A 13,629-nucleotide genomic window follows, 5' to 3' on the forward strand; every position below is an offset into this window, starting at 1 on the left:
CCTGAAATGGGACATTTCAGTGCCTGAAATGGGACCTTGAAAAGTGATTATTATTTTGTAACCATATCACCAGAAGACTTTTTATTTTCTGAGATTGTTGGCACAGGTCATGCCCTCATTCCCCTCAGCCCCAATCCCACCCCCCCGCAATCACTCAGGACCAAGGGAAGACCCCAGCTCCTGAATAAAGCCTACAGAAACAGTAAAGGAAAGATTAAAGTTGCATTTTGATCACATCCCGCATGCTGTGCTTGTTTTGTATTAGAGGTTATACATGTATTCAATGCCCACTGAGTATGCTCCTATATTCGACCATGTGTTCAATGGCCCACCTCTCACCAGGTCACCAAAGACAGAGCGCAGAGGTTATGCTTGACTCCACCTGCTTGGGCTACATCCCACCAGTTCTCAAACCCCACTTCTACCTCTTGAGTTTCCTCATAGCCATCTCCACTCCAGTCTCTCCCCTTTTACCGCCCCTGCCTTAACTTTAGCTCAGGTTTTTACATCATCTGCAGTGGACTAAACAAGAGACTCCCAAGTGGTCTCCCTGTTTCTGGATTTTGACAGCAAAATCACAAGTCTGGTTTGGTGTGGAGGAAAGAATACCCTCTTTTTAGCACACAATGGCTTTTGTCATTATCCTGATTAAAATCTTTCTAAAATTCTCTGTGAGTCTACCCCGGCTTATCTCTCAACTAATTCCCCGCCATTTTACCTAACCACATCTGACCTTAGTCGCACCCAACCAACCTGCGGTGGCTCCGAAGCATGAACCTGTTTCACATCCCCACATTCTCACCTTGTCCGTTCTCTATGCCTAAATATTTTCCCTCAGCTGGCCCACTTCCCCTCCCTCCAGAAGGCCCTCTCTGCCTTGCATCTTCTGTATTTTTATAGCACTCTGTACACACCTCTAGCTCAACCCTCAACACTATTGTTGGTTTAATTACTTTACTTCCATCCTTTTTCTTGTGAGCTCCTTATCTTACTCGCTTTAGAGTCCTCAGTTTCTAGCTGAACACTCATCACGTGTTCACTTCATTGATTATTTAATTACAGAGGAATTGACGACTTTTTTGCTTCTTCATCCCTAACACTCAATTCCCACCTGAGGATCTGGGGGAATACAAACAGCTTATTCTCCCAATTAACTTGTCAATAAATAGTTATTGAGCTCCTGTTATGCATTAAACGCTTTTCCAGGTACAGAGGTAAGTTGGGAATAAGACAAAGTTTGGGGGCACCTGGCTGGTTCAGTCAGTAGAGTATGCAACTCCTGATCTCAGGGTTGTGAGTTCAAGCCCCATGTTGGGTGTGGAGATCACTTAAAAATAAAATCTTAAAAAAAAAAGCACACACACAAAGTTCAAAGCCTTAGTCGAAGGTGATGGACACACATGACAAAGATGTTTTCAGAAAGTGATGGTGTTACAAAAGTAGACAGGATAATGGGAGAGTGACTGGGGTGACAGCACTGTGGACTGCTCGATCTAGGGTGGCCAGGTCCCATGGAGAAGATGACATTTGAGCTGAGATCTGAAAGATGGAAAGAGAAACATGGGAATGATGAAAGGGTGCTTCAGGCCAAGGAATTAGCAGGTGCAAAGGCCCTTAAGTGGCAAAGAGCTTGACAGATTTGAGAATGAGAAAGAGGGCAGAGGGGTGGGGTCACGGGGAATAAGGAGAGTAATGGCAAGGGACGAGGTCACAGAAACAGGCAAGGGCTAGAGAGTGTAGGGAAAGTGTGAGTAAAAGGTCAGCTGGTAACTATTTTAGGCTTTGCAGACCATGATCTCTATTCCAACGGCTCAACAGTGCCATCATAGCAAGAAAGCAACATACATGATCTATAAGCTAATGGATGTGACTGTGTTCCAATAAAGTTTTATTGGCAACAATAGGTGAGGGGCTGGAGTTGATCTGTGGGCTATAGTTTGCAACCCCCTGGAGGATCCTCTGGTAGAGATTTTGGATTATATTCCAAGTGAATAGGAAACCATTGCAACGTATTGAGCAGGAGGTGGGGGGTCATATGGTCAGATTTTCCTTAAAGAGATTCACTATAAAATAATTTACAATGTAAGAATTTATTCCCTTTTTCCCCATTATAAACTCTATTTCAAATTATCTTTGGAAAACGGAAGATTCAGTAGGTGGGGGTGGGTAGTGGGTTGGGAGGAGTCAATGGTAGTTGTCTGTGCCATTTATTAGTTACAGGACCTTAGCTAGGTTAATTATTTAATCTCTCTGAGCCTCAGTTTCCTCCTTAATAAAACTGTAATAATAACACCTGTCTCTAAGGGTTATTAAATGGATTAAATGAGATCATGTATATAAAACATCTGTCACAGTGCCTGGCAAAGTAAGGGCTCAATGATGTAAATCCCTTTTCCTCGTTTTCCTTCCACAGAGCCTGTATATATCACAGTCCAGTCAAGACAGAGACAAATGTAAAGCTTGGTAATTAAGTTCAAAAACTCAGTTGTACGATTATAGGATAGGTGAGAAATATCTCACCGTAACATAACTGGGTGCTTTGGCTACCATGACAATGAATACAGTTTTAATTTAAATTAATAAAAGCACAATTTCTGATTCCAAAACGGATGAATCAACTCATCTTCCATATTAGTCAAACTCTATTTGGAGTCCTGGAATTAATTTGGGGAATGCTAGTAAGTGAAATACATTCAAAGAAAAATGACAAGGTAGGGAAGGGTTTGGGGAACAGGTTATGTGTAAAATGTATTGGACATGTTTAGCATGCAGGGAAAAAAAAAACTGAAAGAAAATTTGAAAACTGTATAACTAGTTGAAGGGCTGTCATTTGAAAGAAAGACAAGTCTCCCACCATGTTGGTGTGGAGCCGGGTCACCTTGGACTGTTGATAGAGACTGCAGAGATAAGACTTTTGCACAATTAAAGCTCTCCTGGACAGGGGCACCTGGGTGGCTCAGTAGGTTGGGCCGCTGACTCTTGATTTTGGCTCAGGTCATGATCTCAGGGTCATGGGATTGAGGCCCCCCATCAGGCTCCGTGCTCAGCGGGCAGTCTGCTTGAAATTCTCCCTGTCCCTCTGTGCCTTCCCCAAGCTGTCTCTCTCTCTAAAATAAATAAATTAAAAAAAAAAAAAAAAGCTCTCCAGGACAGGGAAAGTGAGTTCTCAATCAATGTAAGCATTCTAGAAGAGATTGAAGAGTATTCAATGGCTGAGATACTGCATAAAGAATTTTTGCAATGAGAACACAACCAAACTAAAACACTTCCCATTTCTGATTCCACAAACATGGGGGGTGCATTAAGCAAGTCTCTAGAGATCAAGAGACCCTCTTGGATTTCAGGGACTGGGTCGTTCTCCTGAGCTCTCTGGCAAAAAGAGAATTAATTGTGTGATACATGAATGTGTGGTTCATCAAGAGGTAGAACGACTAAGAGTGTTATTGCAGGGGGCCAGGAAGGAATGACTAAGGTAAAAACAGAGTGGGTCACCTTTATGTAAATTGGGTCAGAATAAATTCACATCACTGAAAAATGGATGGAGATTAGGAGAGAAAGAAATCCGGAAGTTTTCACCAAAATCATTCCCAAATCCATCAACTACCCAGTCCCTCTGCATCCGAGACTAGACCACCATCATCTTCCGCCTGGATGATGAGACTCCCAACTGGCCCTAATCAGCTGCATTTTTTTTTTCATAGCATTTGAACACGAAAATACCAGAGTATGTTTGGTTTCGGCATGCCTTCCTTTGCTACTGTAAAATGTAAGCCCCATGAGGGCAGGGACCACATCAGTCCTTGTTCACTGCTGAATCCTGCCCCACAGGAGATGTTTTGCAAATGTTTGTAGGGACAATGAGGAATAGAAATCTTCCTCAAGTGGAATATGGTGGCATGATATCATGGTAATTGGATTAAGTTTGATATAAAATCCCGAAATTTCAAGGGATGTGCCTAGCAGCAGCTTCACAGGAATGTACATACTGCCTTGAATTTTGCCTGGTTGTTTCAAATCCAAACCCGATATTGCCGGCCCCATGTTGCATTTGGTCTAAAACCATTCTTCTTCAGGGACGCCTGGGTGGCTCAGTGAGTTAAGCAGGTGCCTTCGGCTCAGGTCAGGATCTCAGGGTCCTGGGATCGAGTCCCGCATCGGGCTTCTTGCTCAGTGGGGAGCCTGCTTCTCCCTCTGCCTGCCACTCTCCCTGCTTATGCTCTCTCTCTGACAAATAAATAAAGTCTTAAAAAAAAAAAATAATTCTTCTTCAGATATACAGAGGAAAAGAGGTCCGGTCTGTGAATGACAGCAAAGGAATAACCCCATCAGGGCCCAACAAACCTTTGTGAGCTGCCAATAGTCAACAGGACAGGCTAAGAAAAGGCAAGAAAGAGGTGGTGTCAGACAAGAAAACACTAGAAGTGAGTCAGAAGTGTGAAGGAATGAGGAAGGACAGGTAATGGACAGTTTTATGCTCTTTACTTCATTTAACCTCCATGATGCCCATGAAAGAATACTTGAGAAATGAAAATCATTTGCGTCTCAGAGGGCTAAGAACACTGTGTAAGGTCGCATGCTAGAAATGGCAGATTTTCAGTGACGTGTTCTGTAATATTACCACCAAGTCCACGGGTACCATGAAGGGTCGTCGTTCCGTAAGCAGACCATGTGCCAGGCACTGGTGAGAACAGAAATAAAAGTATCTACCTTGTATCCTCTGATGTCCAATAGCTCTGGTCTTGGGCAGACCCAGGTTTTGTGGGGCCTGGAGCTTACATAGTTGTGTGTGTGTGTGTGTGTGTTTGAGGGAGGGCACTCTTTTAAAAAGAAAAGGATTTTTTATTTTTATTTATTTATTTATTTTTAAATATTTTATTTATTTACTTGAGAGAAAGAGAGTAAGAGAGAGAGCACAAGAGGGAGGAGGGTCAGAGGGAGAAGCAGACTGCCCGCTGAGCAGGGAGCCTGATGTGGGACTCGATCCCGGGACTCCAGGATCATGACCTGAGCCAAAGGTAGTCGCTTAACCAGCTGAGCTACCCAGGCGCCCAGGATAAACATTTTTAAAATATGAGATTAAGGGGCGCCTGGGTGGCTCCATCAAGCGTCTGCCTTTGGCTCAGGTCATGATCCCAGGTCCTGGGACTGAGCCCCCCATCGGGCTCCCTGCTCGGCGGGAAGCCTGCTTCTCCCTCTCCCACTCCCCCTGCTTGTGTTCCCTCTCTCGCTGTGTCTCTCTCTGTCAAATAAATAAATAAAATATTTTAAAAAAATATGAGATTAAGTACAGGGCCTTACAAGGACTCTGTGCAAGTGACCAGGCCTGAGGCTTACACTTCTTTAGCGTCCACGGTAAATCTCTCTGTGCTATAATGACAGTTCATCAATTAATTTAGCAAGTGTCCCAGCAGTGCTTCAGAAATGTTCAGGGTGGAAATCAGGGAAAAGAAGGAGTAGGACGGAGTTCAGGTGGGAAAGTCAAACACACAGCTCAAGCTAATCCGTAAGTGCCATTTTCATAATCGCCCAAAGGACTGATTCTAAGTGAGGTTTTTATTTCCTTATGTTTATTCCCTTTTGTTTAAAAAAAAAAAAAAAGCCCTTTTTGTGGAGATAGTTTTTTTTTAAAAAAAAGGTTTTATTTTGAATGCAAATAAACAAAATAACCCTGGATCTAATTATAAGCTTTTTCTGTTCTGGAGGACTCTTTCCTAGGTTTTCAATAAATGTCTTGTTGTCAGGGTGATAAGCTCTGCGTTTCTAGATTTAGAATAAAAATTCCTCTAAAATATTTTATAATCTGGTGGTGCCGGGCTTTGCCTCGATCTGGTGCACGGGGGTGGGGGAGATTCAGAGGAATTCTGTCTGTGCTTCGTTGTCTCTTGTGTTTTCCTGTATATCAGAACCAGCCTGTGAACACCCCATTTACTGTTTACCTTTTATACCGGGCTAGTAGGAGTTCTGTGCGGACCAGAAGATTCGGACACAGTCAGTTGCCAGACTTCTTGCTAAAAACCACTCTAATAGCAACCCTGTTACAAGAGGAGAGATTACAAATGTTCTTAACAAAAGGGGAAATCGAGGCATAGGAAAGTAAACAACTTGCCCTATCCAATTATACCCAAATGGAACCTTCTGGCTCTAAGAAGATCTGTGGAAGGTCACACACTGAGGAAAAGAGCATATTTCTAGGAGAAGAGAAAACAATCTTGCATACATTATGGATTTGGTAGGGGAAGGGGTGGTCAGAACTGGGTGGTATGTGTTGAGTTTAACAGATAAGGGGATTTGGGTGAATAAGGGTGGACAAGAATTGGTGAACACCACAGACACTTTAAAAAGGACTTCGTGAGTGTTGGCAAGGGGAAACACAATAGAGATTTTGTAAGAATGGAGGCTAGACTCTGAGCCTAAGCCAACGGGCAGTGTGGCACAATCCAGCAACAGAATGTGACGTCTGGGGGTGGGGGTGGGGGCAGGGGGAGACGTGCATAGCGCCCCGCAGATCACAGGCCCTCAATCGCTGTTGAAGGAATTTGCAAAGGAGGCCGAGCACTAATGTTGTCTCGATTTGATAACTACCATTTTCCTGGTTGCCATGATCCTGGTGTGGGACCCAAGCCAGGAATCCAAAAAAGCAAAAACAGACAATGTGGCATAATACCAGAGAGTCTGGATACCAGGGGCCCAGAAGTCAAACCAGCCTGAGGTGACAGGGACTTGCCTCCTTTACAGACACTTCCCCCATCAGCCAGGGTGTCTGTGGAGGTGGTGGGGGGTGGGGCGGGGGTTGTCTCTGTGCGGGGGTGGGAGGGAAGGAGTGATTTCATCTGTTTAATGAAAAATGACCTGGACGTTTCTCTGATCCTGGAAACTCCCATCCCACCCAGGCCAAGAAAAACAGGATTAGGTCTTATTACTTCTACCACAGTTTTGCATCTTCTCAGAATGAGTTAAACGGGAGGGAATAGCAGAATAAGGTAATCTCATCCCATTGTTCCTGCAGATAGACCAGGAAGGCTCTGAATCACATATAATGGGTTAATAGAACAGACTTCCCCCCAGTCCTCTTTGAAAACTTTTCTTTTGGCTTCTTCTGCCTTTTAAATGGCACCCTTGGTTGGTATGTGTTCATGATAATAGAAAGTTTGCTTGACTGAATTGAGGCAGGCAAGTCACCCCCTCTGGCATTCTGTCTACTGCTGACAAGCTACCGATTTCAGGTCTAATATTCCCCTGTGAGTTCCACAGGGGAACAGCTTTTGCCCTGAAGCATGAGGCTGTTAATAGCACAACAAACATTTTGCCTGAGCGAACTACTGACATGTAATTGTCTAGGTGACCTAACAGGGTGACACTTTCTAAGATTTTTCCGCATAGATTTTTGGGGACATAGTCTTTTCATCACTGCCAATTTTGGGATAGCTAGAAGTGTAACATAAAAAAAGAACCTCACAGTGATCAGTATGTAACAATCTCTTCAGTGCCTCAATTCTTCACATCATCCTTTGAAGGGGAGAAGAGGGCAAATAAGTCAGTCCAGGGGGCCATTTTCTTTTTAATGCAATGTATATTTATTGTAAACAATAATATACAAAAAAAAAAAAAGAAAGAAAAAAGGAAAGATGAGTTTCACAGAGAGAACAAAAGGTTTGGGGGGAAACAAGCAAAACAAAACACAAACACAAACCAAACCTTACCTAAGGACAAAACATGATTTAAATGCCAGGTTTCTTAAGTTACAGAAATATTTTTTTAAAGATCTGCTTTTATACAGAAATTGAAAGATGCCATATTATAAGAGTGCTTTAAGATTTTATTCTACTGACTTCTAAAACTGTTAATATATCTTTTTTTAAATAAAAAAAAAAAAGTTTGCTGTCTTTTTTAAAAAGCAATCCTCAAACTCTCCAGCCACAGAAGGAATTAAGAATTCAGGTCTCTCGGTGGGCTGATCCCCTCCACTTTTCCTCCTTGTCTCCAAGAGAACATGCAGGGGACTATCCATGACACATGCCAGCCTTGTTTTGTGTCCACACACGCACACACACACACAAACACACGCACAATTTAGGCAGCCCAAAAATCTGTGGCAGAAAAACACTGAAAATGACTCAGTGATACACTACATTTGCAACCTCTCATTTATACAAAAAGAGAAACAAGTTTCCAGTTTGTTTTCAACAAAACAACAAAGAAAAAAAAAAGGACAGACAAAAAGGCATGTATATTATACAAATCTAGGACAAGAAATCCAAAGAAACTTACTTTTAATAATAATAAAAAAGATTAAAGAGATAAATAAAAAAAAACTGGTTACAGTTAAGAACATAATTTAACAGATGACCATACCCTTTGAGGAAGGCTCCAACAACCTATTTTAAAGAAGGTAAAATTAAAAAAAAAAATTTTTTTTAAAGAAAAAGATTTTTTTTTTTTTTTTAACGAAAACCTCTCCTTACAAAATAAATAATTTTAGCTCGTGGAATGTCTTAAAGGTTCACTGCTGGTGTTTGGAGAGGCGCAGGTGACAGCGTAAGGGAGAAGGCTCCAGCATCTGTGTCCCACAAGGGGCTTGAGCAGGCAACCAGGGAGGGGGCACTCACTGGCTGCTGAAACATTCCCAGAACAGATTTCATCTCCTTTGCTTGGTTTTCACTTCTTTCTTAAGATTGCAACAAACAAGCAAATGCGGAAGGAAGGAAATGCACTAACAGAGAGCACAAGTATTTTCCAGCAGCACGGTTTTAAGGCTCAAGGTATTTTCTCGTTTAAAAAATATATATATGATAAAGCTTACCAAATGCTTCTCTAGACTATGGTTTACTCCCATATTTGCAAAATAAGGCCTTTATTTTTCTTTCTAAGGCAGCTCCTTCTTGAATCAGAAAGCCTGAGGAATTAAGCAAAGCTAACCCCCAAAACTGATCACGTAACACAAATCCGTGTTTTTTTTTTAATGTTAATGCAACAACACACACACACTTTTTTTTTTTGTTTGTTTTTTGTTTTTTGTTTTTTTTTGTAAGAGAAAGCTCATCTGTACAAAAATACTCTGGTTGCAGGAAAAGCTAGGGCACACTGTTCAACTAAGTAGTTTAGCTGTTGGAAAAATAAGAGCATTTAATTTCTTTATCTAAAAATATGTATAAATCCCCTCAAAACGGTAATGAATCATACACAGTACATACTAAAAATATTTAAAATAGAGAATATTCCTCACAGAGGACTTTTTTCTTTAATTACTGCTAAAAAATAATTACAAAGTTCAAACAGGCAGAGAGATTGAGCAAATTGGTCACACGATGATTCTCCATTTATCCTCCATTGCTTGCTTTGAAGAAAGTTTTCAAGTTCGGTTTCTCCTCGATTCCGCCGGTCCGCCTGGCCACGAGCGGCCTGGCCACTGATTTGCAACAAGGTGGTAATGCGTTTGGATAGCTAATGGTTCGGTCTTGGAATCTGGGTACGGGTTGCCTTTAGCTTAAATGTCTTTAAGGACTAAGGAAAAAAAAATGTCAAGGAAATTCTGGTTGGTCACTTCTTTCTTCGGTGCTTTTTAGGATCATCACGCGGTCAGCATCCCCCCTGGTGCAAGGCCTCCTCAAGGTCTGGTGAGCTGTGTGTAGACCGGCTGTTCCCAGTGCTGCGGGCTATGGGTCTGCGGGATGGAAGGGACCCCGGAGGTGTCGGCGATGGGCGTGTACATGGGCCGCTGCGCGGGGTTCATGTAGGTGAAGGTGGAGTAGAGGCTGGAGCCCTGGCCCGCCGCGTGGCTGTAGTAGGAGCCGGAGTTCTGGTGGTCTGGGTAGTCGTACTGCGAGCGGGTGATGGGCGGGTAGGAGGGGCTGTAGTGCGGGAGGTTGAAGGGGCTGTAGGCGATCTGCTGCGGCGAGTGCTGCTGAGGCTCGCTGTAGTGGCTGGGACTCAGCTGCTCCGTCTTGATGTGCGTTCGCTGCGACTGGCCCGGCTCGCTGCTCAGCGTGGTCAGCGTGTGCGCCGGCTGCGGCTGCGGGGGCGCGGGCTGCGGCTGCGGGGGCGCGGGCTGCGGGGGCGCCTGTGGGGCCGGAGGGGCCTGCGGGGGCTGCTGCGGGGGCGGCGGCGGCGGCGCCTGCTGCTTGGACATCCACACGTGGCCTGCGCCCGCCGGGGTGGCCGCCGTGCTGCTGATGCCGTAGCTGCCCGTGTAGGTGACCTGGCCGTGCGTGGCCGGCACCCCCGGGTGCCCATTGGGCGGCAGGTACTGGTCGAATTCGTTTACGTCGAAGGTCTCGATGTTGGAGATGACGTCGCTGCTCAGCTCGCCGATGTCCACGTCGCGGAAGTCGATGGGGGGCTGTCGGCCCCCCTCTGGCAGGGGGCGCCCCTCGCGCTTCAGGTCAGCCTTGCCGGGCTGCACGTCGGTTTTGGGGGTGGTGGGGGGCGTCGGTGGGCCCTGGGATTGCCCTGCGGGCAATAAAAGAGCAGCAGCATAGACAAGTCAATTAGGGCTGTGCAAAGGCCCTAATCTTAGGAACCCTCCTGGGACTCTCCCCTCCAAGCTAAAGTGTCAGAAAGACCCGCAACCGCGCGGGAGGCGCGGTGCACCCGAGATAAGTCGCCAAATGATTAACCTGCCAGTACACATTCGGCGGTCTCCTTTTACGGGGAGGAGGGGGGCTGGGTCTGAGGCCCGGAGGGTCGGGAGGACAGAATTGCTACTTGTGGAAGAACCCTGTGTGCGCTTCTGGGGTGGCGGAGCGAGAGGAGGAAGAAGTCCTGTAAAGCTGTAAAGGCATTTTACCTCGCAATAAAAATTAATCTGCTAGGATGTAGAGATTGAGTTGTGTGTGTGTGTGTGTGGGGGGGGTGCTTCGCGGGGCCCTGGGCTGGGAGGGGAGGAGGATTAGGCGCTACGGGTAGTTTTTCCCTCCCCGGGGAGCGCAAAGTCCCTAAGGTCGGTGGAGACCTGGGGTGTGCCCGTGGGGCCCGCGGGAGGCTTAGCCTGGGGCTGTGGGGGGGACTCACCCGAGTGCTCCCCGGGGGAGTGCACCTCGCTCATGCCGGAGGAGGAGTGCGGCGAGTCGGCCTGCAGCGCCTTGAAGATGGCGTTGGGGGAGATGTGCGTCTGCTCCGTGGCCTCCTCGGCCTCCGCCTGACCGTTCTTCACCGACTTCCTCCGCCGCGGCTGGTACTTGTAATCCGGGTGGTCCTTCTTGTGCTGCACGCGCAGCCGCTCCGCCTCCTCCACGAAGGGCCGCTTCTCGCTCTCGTTCAGCAGTCTGGGGGCGGGGAGGGGGCGCAGAGAGAAACAGAGGGGGTTCTGTGAAACCGGCTGAGCTGTCAGGTCGGCGGGAGGGGGAGGTGACCCCGACCACTCGGCTTCTTCGCACACAACCCCTTCCTCCCTCCTCCCTGCTTTCCAGCCACTGCTGCAGCTCGTAACTTTTCTTAAATTAAAAAAGAAAAAGAGAAAAAAAAAAGAAAGAAAGAAAGAAAAAAAAAAAAGGAAAACTAAATCTCGGTTCTTTTAGTCCGACCTGAGCGGTCACTCCCCGCCCCGCCCTCGCTCCTTCTATTTTGGAAAACCCTGGAGATGAAAATAGCTCTCGGCTGCTTCTGTTCTAAGTGCCTCTGCTACTGTAGTTATAACGCCCCCCCCCCCCCCCACCCCTAAAAGCTCTCCCAACACCCTCATCCCCGGGGCCCCCCCCCCCCCCCCCCCCCCCCCTATTTCCCGCCGCGCCCCCCCCCCTCCATTCCTGCCGGTAGTCTCCTCTGGCCTTGAAGTCTCCCCCCCTCCACGCCATCTCCTTGGTCCGTGGGGCTACACGACAGAGCGCAGTTGGAGCGAGAGAGGGACAAACTTCACTTCCCACCCAACGCCCCACTTGGGATCGAACTGAACTTCACAGAGACGGGAGATAGGGCTGGCAGCCCCCTCCCACCGTGTCTCCCACAAGTCTTCTCCCACCCTCTGACTCTCTCGGCCCCCTTCCCCTCCCCCCCTCCCCGCCTCCCTTCCTTTCCCCCTAGAGAGCAATCCAAGAACTTTGTCAAACTCTGAGCCAAGTTACACTTCGGCCCCCCCCCACTCTGCACCCCCCCTCCCCGCCGCCGCCGTCCGCCGCCTCCGGGACCGGCAACTCCCTCCTGCCGGGAGGCGGGGCGCGAGAGTGTGTCCTGGCCAGCGCCCCCCGCCACCGCGGAGCCCACCCTGCCGCGCCGGCCCTACCTCCAGAGCTTGCCCAGCGTCTTGCTGAGCTCGGCGTTGTGCAGGTGCGGGTACTGGTCGGCGAGCTTCCTGCGCGCCGCCTGCGCCCACACCATGAAGGCGTTCATGGGCCGCTTGACGTGCGGCTTGTTCTTGCTCGAGCCGTTGACGCGCACCGGCATGGGTACCAGCGTCCAGTCGTAGCCCTTGAGCACCTGGCTGACCGCCTCGCGGATGCACACGGGGAACTTGTCCTCCTCGCTCTCCTTCTTCAGGTCCGGCTCGCCCTTGGGGAACGTGTTCTCCTGGGGCCGCGTGTTCTCGGTGTCCGAGCCGGAGCCCGAAGGGCAGGGCGAGCCCGCCGAGTCCTCGGACATGGTGGGGCTGGGGGCGCCGGACAGGCCCTTCTCCTGCTCGTCGGTCATCTTCATGAAGGGGTCCAGGAGATTCATACGCGGGCCCGGGGCAGGGGGCGGGTGGCAGGGAAAGGCGAGAAGCCGCGGCGGCTCGGGGACTCGAGGCGCGGGCTCCCCTCCCCTCGGCTGCCCGAACGCGGAGCGAGCGGCTCCCGGGGAGCCTGGCACGTCAGCCGGCTGCGGCGGCGAGCACTCGGGAAGGCGCGCGGTGGCCAGCCCGCAGCTGCCCGCTCCAAGTGGGGTAAGGCGAACTGGAGAGGAGAAGGAGGAGGGGAAGAAAGAGAGCAAAAGCGGGGCGCTTGCACCCCTTCTCTTCTCCTCCTGCAAAGAAAAGTTCCCGGAGTGAAACTGGCAAGTCGCGGCGCAAGTTTCCAGGGAGTCTCAAGCTCCGCTCTCAGCTCCTCGACTCGCAGCCCCGGGGCTCTTTAATAACTACTGCTCCTCACCTTAGAGACGGCCAGCCAATCACAGCACGGCATTTCAGGGGTTGGCAGGCAGCTGATTGGACTGGATTTTGCGGGGAGGAGGACTGTGGCACTGGGCTTGGGTGACGAGAGGGGAGGGGAGGAGCGGGGAGGGGAGCGCTGCCTCTGGTCTGGCGTTGGGGGGGGGGTGCAGCGGGGAAGGCGGGGGACCCGGGACGTCCAAGTGTGTAAGTTTGCCATACTCTCGTAATGTCAGAAGTTTGGTGCCGTCTCCGCACGAATTTTGCGTGCCTGTGTGTGTGTGTGTGCGCGCGCGCGCGCGTGTCTAGACTAGGATCTGCCCCCACCCCCAAGCATTTCTTTTCACTGCTTTCTGCGCGGCCCCGGAGACTTCGCTGGAGTTTGTAGAATTCGGAAAGCAGTCGTTCTTTGACGCGTAGCCCAGTTTATGCTCCTGGAGACTGCCTCCTCCGAAAGTGCTTAGAAATGGTCTTTCGAAGCAAATGTTTTGGTGACTCAACGCCCGCTGTTCCCTCTGTAATAATCCATATAAATAGATTAACACGCTCTGGTTCGCCGGGGCCGGTGCGGCTGG

At 48.6% G+C, this 13,629-nt stretch overlaps 1 protein-coding gene across 1 annotated transcript; it reads right to left on the reverse strand.

The window, feature by feature from the left end:
• Nucleotides 1-7,604: 7,604 nt before the first annotated feature.
• Nucleotides 7,605-12,994, reverse strand: SOX9 (SRY-box transcription factor 9). Its single transcript, XM_035026147.1, has 3 exons — nucleotides 12,215-12,994; nucleotides 11,008-11,261; nucleotides 7,605-10,446 (listed from the first exon to the last, which is right to left on the reverse strand). The coding sequence occupies exons 1-3, from the start codon at nucleotides 12,643-12,645 to the stop codon at nucleotides 9,605-9,607; spliced, it is 1,527 nt and encodes a 508-aa protein (XP_034882038.1). The 5' UTR covers nucleotides 12,646-12,994; the 3' UTR covers nucleotides 7,605-9,604.
• Between the last annotated feature and the right edge of the window lie 635 nt (nucleotides 12,995-13,629).

Source organism: Mirounga leonina, unplaced genomic scaffold, assembly GCF_011800145.1.
Source record: "Mirounga leonina isolate KUSES-001 unplaced genomic scaffold, KU_Mleo_1.0 Mir_197, whole genome shotgun sequence".
Taxonomy (NCBI): domain Eukaryota; kingdom Metazoa; phylum Chordata; class Mammalia; order Carnivora; family Phocidae; genus Mirounga; species Mirounga leonina.